Here is a 27,848-nt window from a genome sequence, read left to right as displayed (position 1 = left end):
GTGCCGAGGAGGCCCTCGATAAATATCTGTGAACTGATTCAGCCCCGGGGACTCCCCAGCCCCTCGCCAGCATCTTTGCTCTAAGGAAGTCCAGGAGCAGGGAAAGGGAGCTGCCATGTGCTGACCGCTCACTGACGGGCCAGACGCGCGATGCTGCGTGTGCATTTTCTCACCCAGCGCTCATGACAGCTCTACCCTGGTTCCCACTTTACAGATGAGAAGACAGAGGCCCTGTGAGCTAAGGTAGCTTGGCAAGGGCACACGGCTCACGTGGGGCAATGCAGTGTTGTGCCCACCTCGCCCTCGAATGGCTTGAGGGTCCCTCTTGAACAGCTCTTGTCAAAGACCCCCTTTTAAAAAAATCTTTCTCTTGGGGCACCTGGGTGGCTTGGTCGGTTAAGCGTCCGACTTCGGCTCAGGTCATGATCTCACGGTCCGTGAGTTCGAGCCCCGCGTCAGGCTCTGTGCTGACAGCTCAGAGCCTGGAGCCTGTTTCAGATTCTGTGTCTCCCTCTCGCTGACCCTCCCCTGTTCATGCTCTGTCTCTCTCTGTCTCAAAAATAAAGAAACGTTAAAAAAAAATTTTTTTTTTAAAATAAAAAATCTTTCTCTTTTTACCTGAAGTATAGTTGACATACGATAGTATATTAGCTTCAGGTATACAACACAGTGATTTGACATTTACGTACTTTACTCTGCACTCAACGGGAAGTGTGGCCACCGTCTGCCACCCTGCAAAGTTATTACAATATCACTGACTATCTTCCCTATGTTGTACTTTTCATGCCCGAGACTTATTTATAACTGGAATTTTGTAACTTTTAATCCCCCTCACCTGTGTCGTGCCCCCCTGCCCCTCCTGTCCGGCAACCACCAGTTTTTTTTTTCTCTGTCCTTAATGAGTCTTTCTGTTTTTTTTTTTTGTTTGTTCATTTGTTTTGTTTTTTGGATCCCATATGTAAGTGAAATAAGACGCCATTCGTCTTTCTCTGTCCGACTTATTTCACTTAGCATAATACCCCCTAGGTCTATCCGCATCATGAATCGCAAGATTTCGTCCTTTTCATGGCTGAATCCATTGTGGTATTTACGTACCACATCTTCTTTGCCTGGTCATCTATCAGTGGACACTTAGGTTGCTTCCATATCTTGGCTGTGGTAGACAATGCTGTAACAATAGCACATGTCTTTTTGAATTAGTGTTTTTCTTTTTCTTCTGGTAAATACTCAGAAGCGGAATTACCGGGTCGCACATATTTCTGTTTCTAATTTTTTGAAGAACCTCTATACTGTTTTCCATAGTGGCTGCACCAATTTGCGTAAGGCTTCCGTTTTCTCCACATTCTCGCAAACACTTATGTTTTTTGTCTTTTTGATAGTAGCCATTTTGACTGGTGTGGGAGGATATCTCACTGTGGTTTTGATTTGTGTTTCCCTGATGATGAGCGATGTTGAGCATCTTTCCATGTTTTTGTTGGCCATCTGCATGTCTTCTTTGGAGAAATGTCTGTTCAGGTCTTCTGCCCATTTTTAAATCAGATTGTTTGTTTTCTTTGGTGTTGAGTTGTATGAATTCTTTATACGCTTTGGATATTAACCCCTTTTCAGAAATACTGTTTGCAAATGGCCTCTCCCATTCAGTGGGTTGGCTTTTTGTTTTGTTGATGGTTTCCTTTGTTGTGCAACAGCTTTTTAGTTTGATGTAGTCCCAGTTTTTTAATTTTTGTTTTTGTTGCCCTTGTCTGGGGGGAAAGATCCAAAAAAATATTGCTAAGACCAATGTCCAACAGTTTAGTGCCTATGTTTCCCTTTAGGAAATTTATAGTTTAGGTCTCACATTTAGGACCCTATCCATTTTGAGTTTATTTTTGTGTATGGTATAAGAAAGAGGTCTAGCTTCATTCTTTTATATGTAGCTGTCCAGTTTTCTCAACACCACTTATAAAAGATAGTCTTTTTTCCACCGTATATTCTTTTTTTTTAAGTTTATTTATTTTGAGAGAGAGAGAGAGAGAGCACAAGCAGGGGAGGGGCAGAGAGAGGGAGAGAGAGGATCCCAAGCAGGCTTTGCATTGCCAGTCCAGATCCTGATGTGGGGCTCAAACTCACGAACTGTGAGATCATGACCTGAGTCGAAACCAATAGTTGGACACTTAACCGACTGAGCCACCCAAGTGCCCCTTCTCATTGTAAATTCTTGCCTCTTTGTTGTATATCAATTGACCATATAAGTGTGGGTTTGTTTCTCAGTTCTCTATTCTGTTCTATTGATTTATGTGTCTATTTTATTTTTGTGCCAGTACCATGCTGTTTTGAATAATATAGCTTTGTAGTATTGTTTGAAATCTGGGCTTGTGATTTCTCCAGCTTTGTTCTTCTTTTTTTTGAGATTGCCCTGGCTGTTTGGGGTCTTTCGTGGTTGCATACAAATTTTAAGATATTGGTTCTAGTTCTGTGAAAATACTGTTGCTATTTTGATAGGGATTGAATTGAATCTGTAGATTGCTTTGGGTAGTATGGATATTTTCACAATATTAATTCTTTCATTCTATGGGTATGTTCCATTTATTTGTGTCCTCTTTAGTTTGTTTCTTCAGTGTCTTATAATTTACAGAGTACATGTCTCTCACCTCCTTAAATTTATTTTTTAAATTAAATTATTCCTAGATATTTTATTTTTTTGTTGCAATTGTAAATAGAGTTATTTTCTTAATTTCTCTTTCTGCTAGTTTGTCATTAGCGTAGAGAAACAATATACAGAAGTTTCTGTATATATTAATTTTGTATCCTTTAACTTAGCTGAATTCATGTATTAGTTCTGAAAGTTTTTTGGTGGAGTCTTTAGGGTTTTCTAGATGTGGTATCATGTCATCTGCAAATAGGGACAGTTTTACTTCTTCGTTACTAATTTGGATGCCTTTTAATTTCTTTTTCTTGTCTTATGGCTGGGTCTAGGACTTTAAGTGCGACATTGAATAAAAGTAATGAGAGTGGACAACCTTGTCTTGTTTCTGGTCTTAGAAAAAAAAAGCTTTTGGCTTTTTACCTCTGAGTATTATGTTACTGTGGATTTGTCATATATGGCCTTTAGTATGTTGAAGTGTGTTTCGTCTATACCCACTTTTTCTTTTAAGATTTTTATTTTTTTAAGTAACTTCTACACCCAATGTGGGGCTTGAATCCATGACCCTGAGATTAAAAGTCACACGCTCCACTGAGTCAGCCAGGCGCCCCTATGCCCACTTTGTTGGGAGTTTTTATCATGAATGGATATTCAATCTTGTCATAAGTTTTTTTTTCCCCCTGTGTCTATTGAGATGATATGATTTTTATCCTTCATTTTGTTATCGTGGTATATCACATTGACTTAATTGCAGATATTGAATCATCGTGTCTCCTGAATAAATCCCACTTGATTGTGGCAAACGCTCTCAAACGTATTGTTGAATTAAGTTTGCTAATATTTTGTTGATGACTTTTGCATCTATGCTCATCAGGGATATTAGGCTATAATTTCCTTTTACTTTTTTTTTTTTTTTTTTTTTTTTTTTTTTGTAGTGCCTCTGTCTGATTTTGGTATCAGGGTAATGCTGGTTTTTAAAATGAATTTGGAAGTGTTCCTTCCTTTTCAATCCATTAAATCTTCTTAAAATATTTGGTAAAATTTACTTGTGAAGCCATCTGGTCCCAGACTTTTGTTTGTTGGGAGTGTTGTGATTACTGATTCAATTTCATTACCAGTAATTGATCTATTCAGATTTTCTATTTTTTTCTTATTCTGCCTTGGAAGATACATGTTTTTAGGAATTTATCCATTTCTTCTAGGCTGCCCAGTTTGTTAGTGTAAACTTTTTTGTAGCTGTCTCTTAATCTTTTGTATTTCTGCAGTGTGAGTGGTAACTTCTTTTTTTTTCCTTCCTGATTTTATTTATTTGCATCCTCTCTCTTTTCTTATTGATGAGTCTGGCTAATGGTTTATCAATTTTGTTTATCTTTTCAAAGACCCAGCTCTTAGTTTCATTAATCTTTTCTACTGATTTTTTTCAGTCACTATTTAATTTATTTTCATTCTAATCTTTATTATTTCCTTCCTTTTACTAACTGTGATCTTTGTTCTTCTTTTTCTTTTACATCCTTTGGGTGTAAGGTTAGATTGTGTATTTGATCTTTGTTTCTTGAGATGGGCCTGTATTGCTATAAATTTTCCTCTTAGAGCTGCTTTTGTTACATCCCAAAGATTTTGAACCACTGTGTTTTCATTTTCATTTGTTTCAAAGTTGTTTTTTTTTTTAATTTCCTCTCTGATTTCTTCATTGACCCATTAGTTGTTTAGTAGCATGTTGTTTAATCTGCATATGTTTGTGTCTTTTCCAGTTTATTTCTTGTAATTGCTTTCTAGTTCTTTACTGTTGTGGTCAGAAAAGATGCTTGATATGATTTGTCTTCTTAAATTTATTGAGACTTGTTTTGTGGCCCAACATGTGATCTGTCCTGGAGAATGTTACATGTGCATTTTAAAAGAATGTGTATTCTGCTATTTTTGCTTGGAATGTTTCGTATATATCTATTAAGTCCATCTAGTCTAATGTATCATTCAAAGCCACTGTTTCCTTATTGATTTTGCGTCTGGATGTTCTATCCATTGATTTAAGTAGGGTGTTAAAGTGCCTATTATTATTATATTACTGTCAATTTCTCCCTTGATGTCTGTGGATATTTGCTATATATATATTTAGGTGCTCCTATTTGGGTACATGGATATTTACAATTGTTATAGCCTCTTGTTGGCCTGATCCCTTTATCATTAGCAATGCCTTTCATTACCTCTTTTTACAGTCTTTGTTTTAAAGTCTGTTTTGTTTTGTCTAGTATGTGTTGCTGCCCCAGCTTTTTTTTTTTTTTTTTTTTTGCGTACATTTGCATGGAATATCTTTTTCCATTCCTTTACCTTCAATCTGTATCTGTCTTTAGGTCTGAAGTAGGCAGCATATACATAGATCTTGTTTTTCTATCCATTCAGTTGCTACTTGAAAGACCCTCTATTTTGAGGCTGCACTGGAGAAGGAGTGTCAGACAAGGGGACCCAAAGTGCAGCAGCTTAGGGCACCTGGGTGGCTCAGTCGGTTAAGCATCTGACTTTAGCTCAGGTCATGATCTCACGGTTTGTGAGTTCGAGTCCCACATCAGGTGAGCACAGGCCCTGCTTTGGGTGAACCCGAGCCCCACTTCTTGTGAACACGAGCCCCACTTCTGATGAGACCCACTTCTCTCTCTCTCTCTCTCTCTCTCTCTTTTTCTCTCCCTCTCTCTCTCCACCTTCACTTACTTGCACCCTCTCTCTCTCAGTAAACACACACACCCACACAAACACACATATACAAAGTGTGGCATCTTAGATTTCTGGAAACTTTCATGCCTCTTGCTTGGATAAACTCTGACCTTTGAGCCCACTTGGCCCAGGTGATATTCTGAGGATTAGATCCTGTCTATCTCTAGGTTTGTGGGAATGATCTTAGACTCAAACTTGATTTTTGTTGGCAGGGACATCATAGGTCAGGCAGTCAGGGTGATGGGCATTAGCACCAAAGCGACCCTATTGGGCCATGATTTCTTGATTAATTTTCATCTGATGAGAATGTTGTGGTGAGTAGACTTTTTAAAAATATTTGCATATCTCATTTCTTTGTCTAATTAGCATTGTAAGAACAATGTCCCAGTTTTCATGCTTGAATAAATAACTGTCATGGTATAAGGCGCTAAGGGGCTGGTTCACCACAGCGCTTTCTCTTTCTTGCATTTGGCATCTCATCTACGCTTTGTTTCAATGCACACTCCAGACATTTCTTTTAAAAGAACTCCTCTTGTCAGCCAAATAATACCTTCTCCTGCCATGAGAGATCTCCTAAATTTAGAGGACAGTTTTGTCCTTGTCGTGGCACAACGCTGAGCATCAGATCACAAGAGGCACTTAATACAAAAGTATACTCTGCGCCTATACTCCGGTTTTAAAGTAAGTGGAATTTAAAAATGGGGGAGTTAGTTTAAGGGCGGCCTTTCTTCTGACACAGCTCCACTTTCATATATGACCTTACAAATCTTCTCGTTTATTTGCTTTAGTCTACTATACAGGCCAAAGACATGACCATATTGTATGTTGTGGAGGACAGAGCATAATAAAAGTCCTTGCACTTAAGGGGTTTTCAGTCCTGCTGGAAGAGCAGGGTGGAGACCTGAAAGGATTCTACACCGACATTGGTGTCCCGGGAGCACGTTGAAGCTTGTAACGAGCACAGCTGACTTGGCTACCATGCTGCAGTTAGAGGCCAGCTGGGTGGGCATGGGGAGGACACACCGGGTTTTAAGAAGCATAATTTTCAGAAACTGGAGGGGATAGTTCTGCTCACTGCCTGGAGTACTGTTGATTTCTGGACTTGGTTTGTAAATCGAGACCCAGACAAATGGAGCCAGTCTGGAGACGATACCCAGGATAGTAAAAGGATTTGACACCACGCCATGCTAGGAACTACTAGAACATCTGGGGGCATTTAGCTGGGAAGAGAGAAGATCTTGGGATGGAGAGGCAGGATAGCAACCATCTAATAAACTGGGGCTATTGGAGGCAGCTGGGAAGCAGGTTCGGATCAGATGATGGAGGGCTTTTCTTGCTTTGTTAAAGATTTTGCATTTTATTACTATTATTTTTTTTGGCAATGGGGCTCTACTGATGGTTTGTAAGGAAGGAAGTGATGAGAATTAGCTTGCAGTCCAGGGAACACCTTGGTTTAGAATGGAGAACACAGAGGAGGAACAGGTATAGGGAGGAAAGCATGAGTTTGCAGAAGCATCAGGCAGGAGTGGGGAGGCTCTGGGATGCATTGGCCTAAGCTGGGAAGAGTAGGTGACATCGTGCAGGAAGAAATAGTCATGAGGGACTCTGGAAAAGCCGACGTTTAAAGGATAAGCTAAAGGGCATGGTGGGGGAATGCAAGAGATTGGTCAGGAAGTGGGAGGAAAACTAGAAGATTAAATCTTTGTGGAAGGCAAGAGGAGAGAATTTCAAGAAGGAATGTGTGGCCAGTGAATCCACAGTAATCATCACCATTTGGTGAATGACGTTCATTTTTTGAGTACCAGCCATTTTGCTAAGTGTTCCCCATACCCCATTTCCTTTCATTCTTATAGGAGTTCCACAAGGGAGACCAGAATGTTGATATTCTATAGATAAGGGGCTGAGGACCAGGGTATTAGGCTTCGTGGGAGACAGAATGTTGGCTTTAGTGTGAGACAAGCTGTTTGAGTTCCACCTCTGCTTTTATTAGCTGCACATACTTGTACAGATTACTTGGTTTTTCTTCTCTAAACAACATATAATGGCCCAGTTTCCTGAGGATGTTGATGGGATTCCATAAGCTATCGTCTTATTTTAAGTGATGTCCTTCACATGGTGCCCAACATGCAGGGGTCCCTCCATAGGCTTTAGCACAGTCTTGGTTATTCCCCAGTGTTACCTACCTGGTAAGTGGTGGAGTTGAATTTGAACTCCTGCCTGTGTGGGACCATATCCTGTGTCATGCCTTCAAACAAGGGAGGTGATATGGGACCAGAGTTGAAATGCCTGTGGGGTGGAGGAGTGGTGTTTTAGAGGTAGGAGTAACTTGAGCATGTCTGAACCCAGAGGGGAAAGAGGAAGTAGGAAGGGAGAGATCGATGCTGCCAGAGAGAGGGGGATTGCCTGGTGGGAAGGTCACAGGGAGACATATGACAAGCCATTAACACACGGATGGAGGAATGATGCTGAAGCCAAAGCAGATGTTTCTTCTTCAGAGACAGGAGGGACAGAAAGTCTGAAGAGAGGAGGAGACAAAGAATCTTCCAGCAGGGGCAAAAAAATTGAGAACACTGTAACCAACTATTTCTATTCTCTCAGGAATGCAGAGTTAAGTCAAGGTATGAGGAAGAAGATCAGGGGTGAGTCGGAAACTTTGCACCAGGATGCCCAGTGTTTATAGCCCTGGAAGGTGATAGGGTGGGAAGAAGAGAGGCAAAAAAGAAGAGGGCTTGTGGAGATCATTGAAGACCCAGTCTTGAGTGGCTTGCTGTGATGTAACACACATTTATGACCAGGCAGTATGATGATGTAGGTAGTATTGGGGGCAGTGGTAGGGAAATGAGATGGTTGGAATTGTCCCGATTTGGAAATTGGGTTGCAGAAAAACAGAGTGAGATGATGGCTGCTGGGGAGGTGTGAAACAAGGGAGCCCGGGAGATGAGGGTGAGAGGGAATGGGACAAAGGGACGCTGGGTCTGAGGGAAATCTTTCCTCCTTCTGCCGTTGTTGAATACCCAGAGTATGTTAGGAACTTCTAATGAAGAACATATATGACTCACTTTCACATCTCATTTTCAAAAAAGTATAAGGCATCTGTATGGAAAATTTTGTGGAAAAAATGGCTGTCATACCTCCTAAGCTGGATTTTACGCAGACTGTTACGACAAGTGCAATCCATTAAACCTGGGCTCTCAAAATCCCTGGTGTCATGGTCATGTACCCCAGTCCTATGATCAGTCATTTTTCAAGGACCCCTGGTTCCTTTTGTTGGAGAATGGTTTTAGAAACCAAGATTTGGGTGCTAAGTGTTTTTGTTGCTACTAGAATGTTGTTACTTCCAGGGCCTCCCAGTTGATAGAGCAAGGAAATATGTCTTTATGCTAACCTATGTGTATACAGGTTTGTATCTGTTTGTATCTATATGAAGCTAAAATTGAGTTCATACTGATGTCTCAGCTCTAATCCATCACCACATGGATATATTCTAAACTTTTCCTCTAGATTGTCTGCCACCGCCTGCTTCAATGGTGAGAAACCTAGCTTCAGCCATTTGCCATCTATTTATTTAATTGTTCAATTCCAGTATGCATGCATGGTGGTTTCAGAATTGCTGCCTCATTCGCCCATGGGAAACAATTTTATCATCCAGAGTACAGTGCTTATGTGCAGTTTATTTTGCTTTTAGCTTTACATTCTACACTCAATTCCTAAGTCACTTATTTCTGTACCTCTATCTCCCACTCCCTTCAGTGAGGTCGTTTCAGTAACTTTATCTCCCTCCCCCTTCAGCGAGGTGGTTTTCTACATTTGCGATAGATTCTTTTGTCACAGTCTGAATTCCATTCTGCAATCTCCTTAACTTGTACATGATTTTTTTAAAAAATCGCGTACTTTCAGTTTAGTTTTTTTGTGCTGTAAAGTTCTGTGTGTTTTGACAAATATATAGTTTCATGTACCTACCATGACAATATCATCCAGAATAGTTTCACCACCCCCGAATAATAATACCCTGTGCTTCCCCGGTTTAGTTCGCTCCCCTTCCCAAACCTCTGGCAACCACTAATCTGATTACCAGCTACAGTTTTACCTTTTCCAGAATGTCATGTAAATATAATCACACAGCGTATAGCCTTTTTAGACTGGCTTCTCTCACTTGGCGATATGCATTTAAGATTCATCAATGTTCTTGCATGGCTTTTATTGCTAAATACTGTTCTACCTCGTATAGGTACCACAGTTTTTTGGGTTTTTTTTTTACTGTTTATTTGTTATTTTTGAGAGAGAGACAGAGTGCAGATGGGGGAGAGGCAGAGAGACAGGGAGACAAAGAATTTGAAGGAGGCTCCAGGCTCTGAGCTGTCAGCACAGAGTCCGATGCAGGGCTCAAGCTCACGAACTGTGAGATCATGACCTGAGCCGAAGTCGGACGCTTAACCGACTGAACCACCCAGGCACCCCTAAAGCTACCACATTTGTTTTTAATCCATTCACCAATTGAAGGACATCTTGGTTGCTTCTAGTTTTTGGTAATTATAAGCTGCTATAAACATTTACATGTAGATTTTTGTGTGGATATAAGTTTTCAAATCGTTTGGGTAAATACCTAGGAGTGCTATTGCTGAACTGTGTGGTAAAACTATGTTCAGCTTTGTAAGAAACTGCCAAGCTGTCTTCTAAAGTGGCTCTGTCAGTTTGTATTCTTACTAGCAATAAATGAGAAAGTTCCTGTTGCTCTGGATTTTTGCCAGTTATTGTCAGTGTTTTGGATTTTAGCCATTCTAATAGGTGTGTGGTTGTATTTAATTGTTGTTTTAATTTGCATTTCCCTGATGACATATGAAGTTGAGCAGCTTTTCATATGCTTATTTTCTCTCTGTATATTTTTTTGGCAGTGTCTCTTTAAATCTTTTGCCCATTTTTGAGTTGTTTTATTGTTGAGTGTTAGAGTTGTTTGGCTATTTTGGATATCAATCCATTATCATATATGTGTTTTGCAAAGATTTCCTCCTAACTTACGGTTTTCATTCTCTTAACAAAGTATCTTTGATAGAGCAGAAGCTTTAAATTTTAAAAAAAGCTCGGTCGATTTATTTTTCTTTTATGGATTGTTTTTGTTGGTGTGTCCACAACTCAACATAAACCCAAGGTCATATAGATTTTCTCCTATGTTTTCTTCCAATAATTTAATGGCTTTGCATTTTACATTTAGGTTTGTGACCCATTTTAAGTTAATTTTGTTTAAGGTGTAAGATCTGTGTCTTTCTTTCTTTCTTTCTTTCTTTCTTTCTTTCTTTCTTTCTTTCTTTCTTTCTTTCTTTCTTTCCTTCTTACATGGATGTCCAACTGTTGCAGCACCATTTATCAAAAAAGGTGATCCTTTCTCAGTTGAATTGCCTTTGCAGCTTTATCAGAACTCAGTTGACTATATTTGTGTGGGGCTATTTATGGGCTCTCTGTTCAATTCCATTGATCTATGTGTCTGCTTTTTCTCCAATACCATGCTGTCTTAATTACTGGAGTCTTGAAATGAGATAGTATGCGTTCTTCAACTTTATTGTTCTTCCTCATTGTTTTTGGCTCTTCTAGGTCCTGTGCTTTTTTATATAATTTTTAGATTTGTCAACATCGATAGAATAATTTCTTGGGAACTTGATTTAGATTGTATTGGGATCTTAAGAATTGACAGATTAACAATATTGAGTCTTTTGATATATGAACATAGAATATCTCTCTATTTCTTTATATCTTCTTTGATGTTCATTTTTCAAAATCTTTTTTCCCCTTTCATTTGGATAATTTATATTAATCCATCTTCAAGCTCACTGACTTTTTTTTAATGTTTATTTTTCAGAGAGAGAGAGACAGAGCATGAGCAGGGGAAGGTAGAAAAAGAGGGAGACACAGAATACAAAGCACAAACTCCAGGCTCTGAGCTGTCAGCACAGAGCCTAATGTGGGGCTCGAACTCATGAACTTTGAGATCATGATCTGAGCTGAAGTCGGACGCTTAACTGACTGAACTACCCAGGCGCCCCATCACTGACTCTTTCTTTAGGCATTTCCTTTCTGCTGTTAAGCCTATCCATAAACCTGTTTTATTTTCAGATATTGTGTTATTCCATACTAAAATATTCATTTGTTTTTTGTATTTATCTTTCACTTCTCTGCTGAAATTTCCTGTCTTTTCATTAATTAGAGTGTATTTTCTTTGATCTCATGGAATATGGTTATTGAGTTAACTCTTAACAACATGGGTTTGAATAGTACAGATCTACTTATACATGGATTAAAAAAAATATGGCACAGTACTGTAAATGTATTTTCTTCCTTATGATTTTCTTAACATTGTCTTTTCTCTAGTGCACTTTATTATAAGAATATAATATATAATGCATATATCATCCAAGATATGTGTTAATTGACAGTTTATGTTATTGGTAAGCCTTTCAGTCAATAGTAATCTATTAGTAGTTTAGTCTTTGGGGAGTCAAAAGTTGTATGTGGATTTTCAGTTGTGCAGGGGGTTGGTGCCCCTAACCTCGGCATTGTTCAGGATCAACTGAATATTTTCTTGAAAGCCCTTATCTGATAATTTCAATATCTGGATCATTTTAAGGTAGGCACTTATTGAAAGTGAGATTTTCCTGGTTCTTCATAAAATGAGTAACTGTGGATTATATCCTGGGCATTATGAATATTATGTTTTGGGGACTCTGAGTTACGTTACATTCTTTTTTTTCCAAATGTTATATTCTTCTGAGGAAAGTTGGTGGTTTATTTTAGGAGACAATGAACTTGGTTAGACTCAAGGCCCAACCTTGAACTTTGCCTTAGCTTCTGTGGGTTTGTCTTAGTTCAACTCTTTAAGTTTTGCTGCACTGCTTTGTCCCTCCAATGCATGCTGGCCTCGTGGTCGGCCTGAGATCCATCCAGAGTTATTGCACAGGCTCAGGGGTTCCCCTTCTTCTACTCTTGCCTCTCTAGGATTTCTCCTCATACTCTTATGACCGTAGTTGCCTTTACTTATTTTCCTAGTCCCTTTAGCCAGAAAGATAACAGGTTTTCTGTCAGTTTTAGCCACCCATGCTGCCCTGCTCCTCAACCGTGGCCTGCGTTCAGGGGGAAATAAACAGGAAAAAAAATTCGGGAAATTCACCCTGTGCCAGTGGCTACTCTGTAATCTATCTGTTTGTTTTTACTCTCCAGAATTCTCAGTAGTTGTTTTTTTGTATTTTGCCTAAAGTTTACAGCTGTGATCTGTGGGAGGGTTGACCTGGAAAGGGCTCACACTGCCATATTAGAAGTGAATTTCTGGGACGCCTGGGTGGCTCAGTTGGTTAAGCGTCCAACTCTTGATTTTGGCTTAGGTCATGATCTCGTGGTTCATGGGATTGAGCCCCACGTCTGCGATGACAGCATGGAGGCTGCTTGGGATTTTCTCTCTCCCTCCCCCTCTCTCTCTTTCTGCCTACTCGTGGTCTCAAAAATAAATTATTACCTCAAAAATAAATAAATAAACATTAAAAAAAAGGAAATGAATTTCTGCCTGCTTTTTTCACCTAACATTATTTCTTGGAGATCTTCCCAAGTGAGCATACAGATGACTTCCTCAGTCTTTTTAATAGTGCCTAGTGGTTCACTATAAGAGGACATTTATGTTGTTTCCAAAGTTTTGCTTTTAGAGATAATGCTGTATCAGTTGTCCTTGTACCCCTCTACTTTGCTCTGAGGTCGTGACGGAGAAATGTCTTGGGCCCTCAGCTAAGGTTTTTCTTGGAATCTTGAAAAACATTCATTCCTTTGGTAGCAATATGATTTCTGTTTCCTCCTATGGTTGACTGAAGCCTGGGCCATGTTTCTGGGCATATCCAGTGGCAAGAAGATGTGGAGGAGAGGAGAGGTGATGAAGAATGCCAAGTATTCCAGAAGTCTTAGAGATTGCTCCCAAGCACTCAGCTCAGAAACATTAAGGAAGTCTGATGGAAAAGGACAGTGACAGCTCTGTCTCATCCCCACCCACCTGGGTGTTTTATTTGATTTACCATTTCTGAATTGGTGATTCATCAACAAACGATAAAAGGCCTCTTTGGACAAAAATGTAGCACATTAAAGCAAAGCTTTCTCTCCTTGTCTGTCTCTCCTCCAATTCCTTTTATGCAATGGCCAAGGCGAATCTTTCAGAAGCATCACAGAGTCTGTCTCTACTTCATTCAGCATTTTCTGATTGTTTCCAGGATGACGTTCTCACTGTTTAGCATTGTACTCAAGACCCATCATACTCCAGTCCTAAATATCCCCAGGCATTCAATCACCTTGGTGACTTCCTGCCTAACTCAGATTCCTTACTAGTAAGCTATTGCTGATGCTGAGGTCCCCACATGATGCCCTCCCTGTTCTCCATAGCTATCTGAATCCTGCCGATCCCTTGAGACCCAGCTCAAGCCCCAGCTCCTTTGTGAAAGTTTCTTGATCAACCTCTCTCACAACAAGATTACCCTCCTCTGAACTCTTGGAGTCTGGCACTTTACACAGTGGGTCGTGAAGCTATCTTCTTGGTTTATATTATGCTTTCTGAGCTCAGGGACCATGCCATGTACCTTTTTATGCCCTTCTTGGTGTCTTGTACACAATGGGCTTTTTATACACATTGATGATGGGTTGGAACCCTGTATTTCACATGCATTAAATGGGCAGTTTCCACACAGAGAGAAACATAACACAACTTTGTCATTGGTGGCCATTGAACCAAAACAATGCAATGGTCATCCTGGTATTACAAACATGTCAGATTAAAGTTTGAAGACATCCACATAGCCTTCTGAGTTTTGGGGATGTTGTTTTGCTCGTTTCTCTCTTGACTTTTTAAAAATAGCAATTAGGATCTTTGGTGTGCAGTTTGTCCTGTAATCTATTCTTAGGTTCTCAGAAAAACAACCCAGCTGGGTGCCTTGTACAGACATGTCCCCCTCACCACAGTGAGGAAGCAGAATGTTCTTGGCTGCTATGTGGCTATACCAGAACATGGAGGCCACAGGGAGGGCTGTTCTGTTGTCTGTCCGAGTCAAGGGGGAAAATACAGACTTCTGTGTGTTATGAACACAGCCAACTGCATATCCACATTAAAGAAAAGAAACAAGCACAAAACCCATACTTTAGCAGATGTTCATTGAGCTCCTGCTGTACATCTGGTACCGGGGTAGGTATGGGGCGGAAGATAAACATAAGTGGCAGAAAGGCAGGTGAGGTAGGCTTAGGGTCTTGGCTTTATCATCCGGCCACTGGGAGTCCCAGATGAGTCTTTCACAAGACTCAGTGGTGTGATCGTCGGCTCTGATTTTTCAGCTGAAGAAAAGAAACCCCTTCAAAAGCTCTCTCTTGTTCTTCCTGTGAGAAAAGGTGACGTTCTCAAGGCAGTGGCATGGGGCTAATGGGAAAGGACAGGACCCAGAGCAACTCATCTGGAGGTCTTGTTTCTTTTTTTTTTTTTTTTTTTCATCTGGAGGTATTGACTGGGGCTCGCGAGTGGTTGGGTGGGTGAGCTGAGGATGAGGGGGAGTCACATGTTTTACTTTTTAATGTGGTTGTAACCTCAGTGGTAAAATACATATTGCTTATGTTCTGCCTCTTTCGTATTACATCCTGAGCTCGTATCCCTTGTTACTAGATGCTTTTCTTTTTTTTTTTTTCTTTTTTTTTTTTAACATTTATTTTATTTTTGAGACAGAGAGAGACAGAGCATGAATGGGGGAGGGTCAGAGAGAGGGAGACACAGAATCTGAAACAGGCTCCAGGCTCTGGGCTGTCAGCACAGAGCCCGACGCGGGGCTTGAACTCACGGACCGCGAGATCATGAGCTGAGCCGAAGTCGGACGCTCAACCGACTGAGCCACCCAGGCGCCCCACTAGATGCTTTTCTTAATTGTAAGTCTTAGTGGCAACAAAATATTGAGTTCAAGTGTTATATTGACTGAATTCCTCGTGTAATTATTATTAATATTTACATTATTTCAATTTTTTATCTTTGTACATAAGACTTGAGCGTGCATCTTTGGGTTTTCTCTTTTATGTTATTTCCTTAGGGACGATCTAAACGGCTTAATAGTGTCATGACTTCTTGACACATTGTGTCAAATTGTTTTCCGAGTGGGCTATGCCCACAGGTGTGAATGTGCTCCTTCCACTTCTGGCATTTGTTATTACCAGACTGTTTTTTCTAGATCTAATTCTTGTAACCATCAACAATGACTAACGGATAGTGAGTGCTCATTTTGTGCAAACACTGTGGAGCACGTTGAGTGCATCATCTGATACAGCCTTCTTTACAAAGCTAGGAGAGAGTAACAATAGGTATCCCCAAGTTAATGCGAGGAAGCTGAGGCACGGAGAGATGGAGCCATTTGCCTAAGGTCACATGGTTCAGAAATGCTGGACCTGGGGTTGGAATTCAGATGGGGTCTTTGGGGAGACCTTACCAAGGGTAATCGCCAACTTGTACTGTCTCACTGTTTAAACTTCCATTTTGGGGGTTTCTGAGGAGGTTGAATGTTTTTCCATATGTTTAGTATTTGTTGTATTACTTAGTGACTTTCCATTTTATGTTCTTCGTAGTTTTTACTTACTAAACTTCACACTCCAACTCCATGCCAATTTGGAGTGCCACTGCATTACAGTCTAAGGAGCCCCCACTACTTAGTTTGTGTTTTGTGGTCCTTATTGGGTCAAGATGGCAGTCAGCACTGGTCTGGCACCTCACTGATGGCCATGGGATGTGCTGGCCTCCCCCTAGCTGTGTCGCTTGGGCTTGATTACTCCTTGAGAAGTTTGTTCTTTCTCTTCAGAGGAAGAGAAGGCACCCTGGAGAATTGTCCTGGGAATATTGAGAAAACTCAGATTATTTCTTCCGTCTCCTGATGAGGCAGTGACGGGTGATAGCAACGTCTATAAACCAGTTGAAGGTGTTTTTGCTCTTGTGTCTTCTGCGACGTTTCTTCTCTGTGATTACACGATCACACTTCAGCGGGGCTCTCTCTGTCTGGTTGTGTCCTTCCGTGAACCTGGTCTGAGGTGGGGGAAGAAGAAGAAAGATCTTTCTCCCACTCTGCTAGGTGCGCGTGTGCAGGCATATTAGTCACTGCCTCTCTCACATCCATCGTTTTAGACAAATTCACTTCTCTCACGTCAAAGTCTGAAGTTACCGCCTGTAGATTGTACTGACCTAAAAACTCAAATCATGACAAGGAACTTTTGTGAGAATTTGTTTGGGGTGGCGGCGGCACACTTATTTCCAAGAGACTGTAGCCTTGTTCTTTTACCTAGTTTCTCGAGTCTTTGTTTTGAATTTTTGTCCTGGTGGGACATAGTTTAATAATATCCCTCTGCCAAAGCATTCACGTTGTAGGCTGATGAAGACAGCATCCCGAGATGAAAATTGCATTCGGGTATGCAAAAAAGTACATGGTTCATAGCATTTTGCAATGTAATTTCCCCCACATTTTTTCTTCGTTAAATGTTTCGTGAAACTCACCATTCACTACCAGCTTGTGTTAAAACATTCAAATTACGCGCTAAACAAGAGTGTAAAAGCGTGATGGTCCTTTTCTACTCCATTCCTTCCCACCCCACAATTTGATAGTCTTCCACATGTCTCTCCTTATAATTATGTAAATAATTATCTAATATCAAATATCACGTCAATACCTATTATACACATCTACCTTGTATTTGCAATTTGGTTTTTACTTAAAAATACGTTGTGTCTCTTCACAGTGAAGCTACTGCACTCTTTTCTTTTTAAGTCTATTTATTTATTTTTGAGGGAGAGAGAGAGAGGCGGGGAGAGAGCACAAGCAAGGGAGGGGCAGAGAGAGAAGGAGAGAGAGAATCTCAAGCCAGCCCCGCGTTGTCAGCACGGAGCCCAATATGGAGTCGACCCCACGAACCGTGAGATCATGACCTGAGTCAAAACCAAGTGTCAGACACTCAACCAACTGAACCACTCAGGCACCCCTGCCCTCTTTTTTAATAGCTGTGATCATGTTTTATGGAAAGCCTCATCTTAGCCTATGCTCTATACACCTGGAAAGAGGACCTAGTTTTAAAATTTTTTTGTGTGTAATTTTTTTTTTTTTGGTCAAAACTAAATAGAGGAGAAAGTATGGGGTAGTTCGAAGGAAGATAAGTGTTTTTAAGTGAGCATTTGGGAAAATTCAACACCCATTCATGATAAGAACTCTCAGAAAAATAAGAATAGAAGGGAACTGCTTCGACTTGATAAAAAGCATCTACAAAAAACCCCCCAAAAAATTATAGATACTATCATCCTTTATGTGAAAGACTAAATGCTTTCTCCCTAAACTTGGGAATAGGGCAAGGATGTCTGTCTCACTACTTTTACACAGCATGGTGCTGGGATTTCTAGTCAGTGCAAAAAAGCAACAAAGGGAGAAAAAGATGTATAGATATGAACAGAAGAAGTAAAACTGACTTTATTTGCGGATGACATGATTGTCTACGTAGAAAGACCATGGAGCCTATAAAAAAAGTCCTGGAACTAATAAGTGAATTTAACAGTGTTGCAGGATACAAGATAAATATACAGAAATCAACTGCATTTTTATATATTAACAACAAATATGTGAAGACTGAAAAAAACCAATATTGTTTATAATTGCTGAAAAAAGAGAAATGCTTAGGAGTAAATCTAACAAAACATATGTGGGAATTACATGGCGTTTATCTTACAGAAATGAAAACTTATATTCATGCAAATACCTGTACACAAATGTTTATAGCAGCTTTATTTATAATCGCCCCAAACTGCAAATAACAGATTAATAGACTGTGGTGCATCCATCCCATGGAGTTCTATTTAGCAAATCAAAAGGAATGAGCTCTTGGTGCATGTAACAACCTGGATGAATCTCCAGAGAATTGTGCTGGATGAAAAGATCTAATCCTAAAGGGTCACATACTGTATGATTCCATTCTTGAAATGACAAATTCAGGAATGGAGAACAGATTGATGACTACCAGGGGCTAAACAGTGCGTGAGTGTGGGAAGAAAGTGGATGCACTTATAAGGGCCACACAAGGGATCCTAATGGTGACAGGAATGTTCTATAGCTTAATTGTACTGATGCCAATATACTTAATGTGTAGTTATGTGAGATGTTACTATTGGAGAAAACTGGATAAAAGACACATGGGAACTATCTATATTATTTCTTTACATAATTCCTAACACCTGCATGTGAATCTACAACTATCTCATAGTAAAGAGTTTAATTTAAAAATAGGGGTGCCTGGGTGGCTCAGTCAGTTAAGCCCCTGACTTCTGATTTTGGCTTAGGTCACGATCTCATAGTTTGTGAGTTTGAGCCCCACGTCGGGCTCTGCACTGACAGCGCAGAACGTGCTTGGAATTCTTTTTCCCTCTCTCTGCCCCTCCCCACCCCCACTCTCTCTCTCAAAATAAATAAACTTAAAAAATTAAAAATATATTGTTTTTTCGATAATGGATCTACCATATTGTTTTTCACAGTTGCTGACATATTTCATGGAATGCCTTATTAATTTAGCCTGTATCTTATGAGCCTGGGTAGAGGGATTTTGTTTATGTGTTTTGTGTAAATTTTTTTTTTTTTTTTTTTTTTTTTTTTTGGTAAAAATTAGAGGAGACGGTAGGTAAAAACTAGAAGGAGGAAAAGTGTTTTCCTTTCTTTGAAACAAGTTCCTTAAAACTAATGTTGCATTTTACATTAAAAAGAGATATACGGGGCGCCTGGGTGGCTCAGTCGGTTGGGCGGCCGACTTCGGCTCAGGTCATAATCTCGCGGTCTGTGAGTTCGAGCCCCGTGTCCGGCTCTGTGCTGACAGCTCAGAGCCTGGAGCCAGTTTCAGATTCTGTGTCTCCCTCTCTCTGACCCTCCCCCACTCATGCTCTGTCTCTCTCTGTCTCAAAAATAAATAAATGTTGAAAAAAAAATTAAAAAAAAAAAAAAAGATATACTTTCCTGGGAGGTTTACTCTTGACTTTGATGGGGGCCTGGGGGTCAGAGTGGGTCAACAAGCCATGGTGGGGTCTCTAAGCTGCTGTGACGGCTACAAGGGCCTTTCATTTTCTTGTATTTAACAGCCCCAAATCCACCTTAGAAATGCCCTCAAATACTTTCATCACTGTCTGCATTTGAGGGCGTCACCTATTTTTTCCCTTTAGTCCTGTACATTTCCTTTTCTTCTCTTCAGCCTCTCCCTCCTCCCCTGGCTGACTCTTTGACTTAATAATCAAGTTTTCACTTAAGTAATATTTGCGCCCAAAGTTCCAGTTAGGTATTCTGTGTTGTAGGCTGCACACAGAATCCAAGTCCATTGTCATGCTGATTTCTCTTAAACAGAGGTTAGGCTTTCTAGGAAAAGAGGGTGTGGTCTATGACATTATCAAATACCCGACCATTCATATCAAGAGAAGCAAAGAAACCAAAATCCACGATTATTTTGTTTGAACCCTAAAACCTAAACAATACATTCGTGAACAAACTGTAAGGATCAGCGGAGTGATTTCAGTAGTTCATGAACTATTTGGCAGCCCTGTTTGTCCATCTCTGGGTACCAGGCACACAAAGATGAGGAACCAGGTCCTGCTGCACACTTACTGTGCTGTGACACGGGTGGACAGACCATGGCCACTTAACGACAAAGACAATAAAGAGCTGGCCTCCAGAAGCCCTTACCGTTGCCAGGCCCTGAGAGCTTCCTCCCCTGTAGCTCCTGGGGGCTGCATTTATTTCACCTGTCTGCACAGGAGGGAACTGAGGTAGAGAACAGGGGTTCCTCCACCTGCCAGAGCCCCACAGCTCCTGGGGCTCGGCCCCTGGAAAATGCCTAGCAGAATGGGCCCAAGGTGCTATAACTGTGGGGTAGCTATGACTCAGGACTAACAAATGGTTTCATTTTGGGTGAATCGGGGGATAAGGCAAGTCCTTGTGAAAACCCATCTACATGTTTTAAAACCAGTGTTGTAACGTTTAATCCAAAACGATAGTGACTGGCTCAGGTTCTTGGGAACAGCAGCAACGAACAGCATCATCATTGGTCTTACCTTTTTAGTCATCTGGGGCCTAGAGGCTTAAAAACAACCAGTTTTCTTAGGTTGGTTAAACAACCACTGCCTACACTTCAATGTTAGTCCAATGTCAATTTCCATTGATTTAGCAACTCATCTTTTACATCAGGTTTTGAAAGTTTCAGATCTACATCCTCTTCTTTTCCTAAACATTAGTGTGTCTTTTTCTTGATTTTTTTTTGTGTTTTTTTTTTAATTTTTTTTTTTAAAATTTTTTTTTTTAACGTTTATTTATTTTTTTGAGACAGAGAGAGACAGAGCACGAACGGGGGAGGGTCAGAGAGAGAGGGAGACACAGAATCTGAAACAGGCTCCAGGCTCTGAGCAGTCAGCACAGAGCCTGACGCGGGGCTCGAACTCACATACCGCGAGATCATGACCTGAGCCGAAGTCGGACGCTTAACTGACTGAGCCACCCAGGCGCCCCTGTTTTTTTTTTTTAATTTTAAGGGACCAAGGAAGGAAAACATCACAAAATAAACTCCATAATGAAGAACACGTCGCTCCTTTTCTTCCTTCTGCCTTCCTTGCCGTTTTCTCCCTCTTTTGAGGGGAATGGCAGAAGGGAGGGGAGGGCTGCAGCCTGTTGAGGCTCACCCTTGGCCTCCTGGGAGCTGGCCCTGTCCTTGCAGGTTGACAGCAAACAGTGGGTCTCGGCAGGGTGCACACACCTCTCCCCGTTAAGTGGGTGGTCACCTGTGAGCACCAGGAGGCCTTGTTTCCCGAAACATAACCTCAGGCCTGACCGTGAGCCTGCCTGAGCTCCCAGTGGTTACCATGCCTGAGGTCGAGTGTAAGGCACTGGGTGGACATTAAGAGCATGTAAAATGAAAATAGCTTTACTATGTGTTATAACATCATCATCGTCGTCATCTTCATAGCAGTTAATAAGAGTCATCTACGCCCAGCACATTGTTATGGTCTCTCCATACATCATCTCATTCAGTGCTTCTAAACCTACCCCTGATGGAACAGCTAAAACACCCCCAGAGTTCCTGATTCAGTGGCGTTAGGGCCAGAGTGTTTGCATGTCTCGCAAGTTCCCAGGAGACGTGCATACTTGCTGGTCCACATCTCTGAGGTCTAAGTTAATCTGTCTAAAACAGCCCCCATTTTACATTGAGGAAAAGGCGAGAAAAGTCAGGGAACTTGACCACAAAGCTCTTTGCTACTGACCGTAAGCATCTGTTCGTCCAGCAAGGTTGATCTTTCAGAGGAAGTAGCAAGTGCCTGAGAAAGCCCTAGATGGATGCCAAGGCTTCAGACTAGTGAGTTGTTGCACATTGGCAGGGGTTTGAGAGTCAGGCACGGGGCGGGGGGGGGGGGGGGAAGTGGGAAGAGCTGGGGTGATGCCTGGGGGAGGAACAGCCCTGGAGGGTGCTGTGTGGGGAGCGTGGGGTCTGTTATTGCCTGGAGAGAACACTGCTAGAAAGACAGTCAGGGAAAGGGTTAAAGACCTACTCGGTGGCTCACTTTCTCCCTGTGCCGGCTTCCTGGTGTCCCACACGCTAGCTGTGTTTGTGTGGGCTTCTGTCTACACCATACCTCTTCTCTCCTTCAGGCTCCTTTCCCGTATTTCCCATAAAAGGGAGAGGAACAGTTGAAAAGTGCAGGAGGAAAATAAACCAGAAGCTTTTCTTTTTGAGTTTATTTTGTGATGGTATAAATCTTTGGACCCTTGCAATGAAAACAAATGAAAGGAAGCTGAAGAAAAAACTTCACGTAATTATAGGAAAGGGGGGGAAGACTCGCGAATGACACAAAAGCTCTTTCTCGATTTGTCATGCACGGATTCAGATTTTAAGATTTGAAAACCCAGGAGAGGCTTGGCAGTGTGGAAAGGTGTAGGGTGAGGTTGCAAGCTGGTGGCCCCCTGGCCAAATTCCACCGATACCTTTTGTTTGGCTCACGTAGCATTTGAAAAATATTCAAATCAGTTTAAGACGTGGGAATCTTCGCGCTCGAGCCCTTGGCGTCCGGCTTTTCTTGAGGAATAGAGAGTGCTAGCACCGGGCCTGTGAGAGGGCATGGCTCCTAGTCATAGCCCCGGCCGGCATATCACCCCAGTCTAGAAAGTTCTGGGCCCAGACTTGGAGCACCACCACTCACCAGCTGGGCCACCTTAGGGCCAGCATTTAACAGACTCTTCCTCCTCACCTGCCCCCAGCTGCCTCGGGTGGGTGACAGCACATCACAAACACAAAGCACAGTGGACCCGTGAGGAGGGGATTCCCAACAACACAGGCACCCTTGGGCAAGCGGGCATTAGGAAGAGACGCTTTGCGACAGACCGCGGACAGGGAGGGGAACCCACGTGAGGCAAGTGCCCTGCCAAGACAGCGTCACCCACTCCTTTCCTTTAAAAAAAAAATGTTTTTTAAAGGTGTTTAAAAATGTGTTTTCTGAAATTATTATGATTATTTTGCAAGATCCATGCAGACTACTTGGTGCTTTATAGGGCGTATCCGGCTACAGCTGGCGCACTTCGGGGGGTTTTATGGCAAATTATTCTCGGATTACTCTTTAATGCAGCGAGGTTTGCCTGTTGTCTGAGCTCCCTGGGTCATATAGAAAACGCTCAGACTTGATACAAAACAGCTGCCTTAGTCAGCTGTTCCAAAAAAGGAGCAGTTTCAGGCCGCAGCAGCAGGAAAAAGGTTTTTGTAGCTGGTAGAGATTCTGAAAAACGTTCAAGTACTCTTTCCTTGCCATTAAAACGTGATTTAATTTTGTTATTAACAAATTGTGTAAATCGAAAACGAGGTACTCGGAGTGGGAGTTTGTTAAGTGCATTCTGGTAATACTTACAGTATGTCCTGGGGGGCTGTTCTCCCGGGAGGGCAGCAGGCACAAAACTCCAGCTGACCTCCGTGTCCCTGGGCCTCAGCCCTGGCTGGGCTGGGGTCAGGGGGGCCAACCCCTAGGCCACCCTCGTCTCTCTCCGCTGGGCTCCTGCTGAGACCAGCAACAAAAGGGTCAATTGTCTGAGGCCTCCCTTTGTCCCTGGGGGCTCCATGGGCCTTTCTGAATGCCAAAGTGTCTCTGTGCACGTGGGTGAGTGCCTGTCTGTATGAATGTGTGTGTAGATGTGCATCTGTGCCAGGGCACGCGTATCTTTGCATCTGAGTATTGTGTAAGCATGTGCGTGCACGTGTGCACATAGGAACACATGCTTCTTGGCATATGTGCACGTACGAGTGGTGTACCTGTGCATGCATGTGTGTGAGTGTGGATGTGCATGCAGGCATAAGTGTCCATGCACGCATGTGTGACTTGGGTCTGAGCGTGCACGTGTGTGTACATATGTGTGCACATGCAGGTGTAGATTGGGCCCAAAGTGTGCACGTGTGCGCGGATGCATGTGTGTCTGTGCAGACGCAGGCAATGGTGAGACTTGGTTAAAGCATTTCTGGGTTTCTGATGCTTCTCAGCAGGGCGAGGGCTTGTAGAGGCCTGACTGGCCCGTGGGCGTTCCTAATGCCAGGGCAGAAGACTATCTCTGGCTCCTTTCTCAGCAGATTACAAGTTGCCTTTGGTATTTGCTATGGTACAGAAACCTTAGGGAATTTTCTCCCTTCTCTGCCTTCTGTAGGGTCAGATGATATGTAGGAGTGAGGAGGAGCAGACATAGTGTCCTCACTCATGTTCCAACCTGGGGCTTTGTGGTCAGGCCTATGAAGATTTTTCTGTAGTGTTCCGGCATCTTGGCAAGGCTGCCTAATTGGATCCAGTGCGTTCCGTGTGGAGTTTAAGCCGTGTTTCCAGGATGGCTGTGAGATGCCCTGTTCCCATGCACCACATGAGTGGGTTCCCATGTAGTCCCGGGGCCTGTGCATGGGTTTGGATCATCTGGTTTCCCTAGCACCTTGTTACCTGGCCCATGGGATATGCTGCAGCTGGTCTGTGTGGTTCCGTGATCCACACCTTTCTTCCTTCACAAAGATGTCCTTTTTAAAATGACAGGGAAAGCATATTTGAGAAGTCAGGAAAAGGCAAATAAAAGTGCTTAATTGAAATTCATCTCTGTGAAGGATTTATCTCCCAGCCCCTTTTAACCAGCACGGCTACCATTGAAAAACTTCCTCTGCTTTTTTCTTAGTTTTGTCCCTCCCATGCCCATTTTCTCTCCCTGCTCCAGCAAAGGCGTGTCTTTCAACTGTGGAAAAGCCACCAATGAAGCAGTACTCTAAAGCTTACCAACACATTCAGTTGGTGAAATTATCTTATAATAAGCCTAACTGTAAGCCAGAACTTTTTAACTCCAGGAAATGTAAAGTGACGGGACATGTGAAATCTGTGAATTGCTCATCCTGACCTTTTTGGCTGTAGTTTCTGTTTTTATGTTCTTCCCTAAATAATTTCCTCCTTGTTCTTTAAATTCTTGATTGTCCCTGAGGCCTCTTCTTCTTCTGTCCACTTAAATCTCCCATATATATGCATATATATATATATATATATATATGTATGTATATATATATATATATACACACACACACAAACACATATACACACACACTCCTGGTTTAGTTGACAAATAATTGAATACACTCAGATGAGTGTGATATGAAATCAGCTGGATGTTATATATTTCACACCTTCACTTTTAGATAATCTTTTTGTAAAATGAAGCCTATCTTCCCTGATCCCTAATGGCTCGCCAATGTCGGTTCTGCATTTGGGGTATGCATTGATGATGACACACGGCCGAATCATTCTGGAGCTGAGCTCTTCAAACAATAGCTGGGGGATTTTGCAGCGTGTCAAGCTGGACAGAAGTTTGGGCTTTCTTTCTTTCTTTCTCTTTCTTTCTTTCTTTCTTTCAATAATTCTAACTGATTATAGTTGACGTAATATTATATTCATCTCAACGGTTTTATTTCTCCTAACTCTCCATCCCCTTGCTTCTTCCTTACCCCTTCCACCCTCCCACGGCCCAGGGACTCTTGAGTCATCTCGTAGCATCCCGGAGAGCCCCATGGAAGTGACCTCCCCACCCCCACCGCCCTGGGGCCAACGTCAGGGAAACTGGCAGTGATGTGTTTGGGGATTTCAAGGTTGCACGTAGGCAGACTTTTTGCTCGGAAATGATATGATAGATGATGCTTGGGTTTTTAACTGCTGCCGAGTCTCTTAAGCTAGTCGTGCCACGGTTCAGCCACAGGGGGACCGTCGAGACTTTTATGGGCATACTTGAGGCTGATCATCATTTTAACCTAATGAAATACTTTGTAAGTTCCAAAAACGAACTTCAATTAAGTTTTGGAAAATGAAAACATTTTCATAAATGAAATATTGCCTATATATAGTAGTGGTAGTTACTATTTATAGAGTTTTTTCCCACCGGCCGGTGCCTTCCGCCGCCAGGCCCACCTGTAGAGTTTTTCCTATCAGGCGGCACGCATCGTGTGTGCGCCACACGCAGGTATAAACACCAAAATAGAAAAAGTTGCTTCATCCTTGCACGAGAAAAATAATTATTTGCCCATGATATAGATGCAGACACCGTGACCCTGAGAGTTTAAATAACGCGATGCCCGTATGGTTAGCGGTTGAACTCCTGTGGCCTGACTCTTCTGGAATCCATGAACTAGCTGAGGCCCGTGCCATATGATTCGACCCCCTCTTCTGCTTGAGAGGTTTCTGCGACCCCCCCACAGAGTAAAAAGGAAATCACAGTGCCACCTTGGCCTCTACTTGTCGCTGTCTCCGGCAACTGTGTACCCTTTCTCTCGATGTCACACGTACCCTCAGAGGTGCACCTTGCCGGCCTGGAGCTTATGAGATCGGTGTGAAGGTTGTGCACATTCCCCTGGCAAGACTCTGGCCCGGGGGGGGGGGGGGGTCGGGTCAGTCCTCTTCATGGCCTGGGTTCCGCTCAGCACTCCTGGGGCAGGGCGAGTGGGGAAGGAACCACCCCCAGGACGGGGGTATGGCAAGCCTCAGAATCAGCCACACGCTGAATCCCGTCCTTTCACGGCTTTGTCTCAGAGCTGAAAGAGACCTGTTTTGCTCATACAAACAGAGAGTGGAATGCTGGTTGCCAGGGGCTGGGGGTGGGGAGATGTTGGTCAGAGGGTATAAACTTTTAGTTGTAAGATGAATAAGCTCCGGAGATTTAATGCACAGCATGGTGACTATAGTTAACAGTAGCATATTGTGTACTTGAAATGTTCTATCTCGCCAAAAAAAGGGAAAAAAAAAGGTAATTATATGAAGTGATGGATGTGTTAATTAATGTGATAACACATGGTAATAATTTCACAGGGTGTATGTGTATCGAATCATCACGTTGTAAGTATTAAGTACGTACAATTTATTTGTACATTATACCTCAATGAAAAAACTTTAAAACTTAAATGTAAAAGCATGTAAAGGAAAAAAAAAAGCAAAATAAATAAATAAATAAATAAATAAATAAATAACTAAATAAATAAAGGCTCTGTTATGGAAGGTGTCTCCAGATGAGAGACACCTGTCCAATTCACAGTGAAATATTTTAGATGTCTCTAAGACCCTTTGACAATCTGACTAGCCTTTAAGAATGATGTTGAAACCAAAGAACTATCATTAAAAGGTGTTATTTATGAAATATAAGGAGTAGGAGATTTTAGGAAATGTTTGAAAAATAACGGACCGTCGTAAGTTAATTTTCTTGTGAACTCAGCATGCTCTTCATATTATTTAGTATGTGTTTTTCTCTCTTTTTAATTACAGCTCGGGCTGACGATAGCCATCCGCTACAGTCACAGGTAAAGCTAAATTTTTTTTTTTCCTCTTGAGGAATACCCTTCCTGGTTTATAGCTTTCGGTTTGATCGAATCTGTGGGTTTTCAAGCTAAATTTTGGTGGCTTCTCTGCCTATGGTATCAGTTCACAGCAATTAGAATTATTCCATTTGCTTCATTGATGAGGGCCGCTGGCTATTGGGAGGAATAGAGCTTTTACATAAAGGTCGTGGTAGGTAGCACATTTCTTTTAAAACAAAAAATGGACGGCTCTAGGGCAGGGACACAAGTGATTTCTGGGTAGTCTAGGGATAAGCGCAGAAATCAAGGATGTCCCGCATGAATGGTGAGGCTGGGCAAACAGAAAGCTGAGTGAAGGCTTGTTAGTGAAGCCCCTGTCCCCTCCCTGCCCCCCCGCCTTGTCTTAGGTATATCTGAGAATGGCTAAAAGTGCCATTTTTGGTCTTGCTTCATGATTTCTGCCGGTTTCTCAAGTGCATCATATTTATGAAAAATGTTGGTTTCTTATGCTAGTATCCAAGTACATGCATCCCCTGGCATGCATCAGAATGTATTAAGATGTTCATTAAAGGGGCGCCTGGGTGGCTCAGTCGGTTGAGCGTCCGACTTCAGCTCAGGTCACGATCTCACCGACCGTGAGTTCGAGCCCCGC

General features: G+C 42.0%; 1 protein-coding gene across 1 annotated transcript in view; it reads left to right on the top strand.

Annotated features, from left to right (window-relative positions):
- ACOXL (acyl-CoA oxidase like) overlaps positions 1–27,848 on the top strand; it is a 338,167-nt gene that overhangs the window by 63,768 nt on the left and 246,551 nt on the right. Inside the window, 1 exon segment of the mRNA XM_053890962.1 lies at positions 27,165–27,199. Coding sequence (XP_053746937.1) covers positions 27,165–27,199 — 35 coding nt within the window.

Source organism: Panthera pardus, unplaced genomic scaffold, assembly GCF_024362965.1.
Source record: "Panthera pardus isolate Hobbes unplaced genomic scaffold, ASM2436296v1 HiC_scaffold_26, whole genome shotgun sequence".
In the NCBI taxonomy this organism is placed as follows: domain Eukaryota; kingdom Metazoa; phylum Chordata; class Mammalia; order Carnivora; family Felidae; genus Panthera; species Panthera pardus.
Note: the sequence above shows the minus strand (reverse complement) of the source record. Positions and strands in the feature narration are given on the sequence as shown.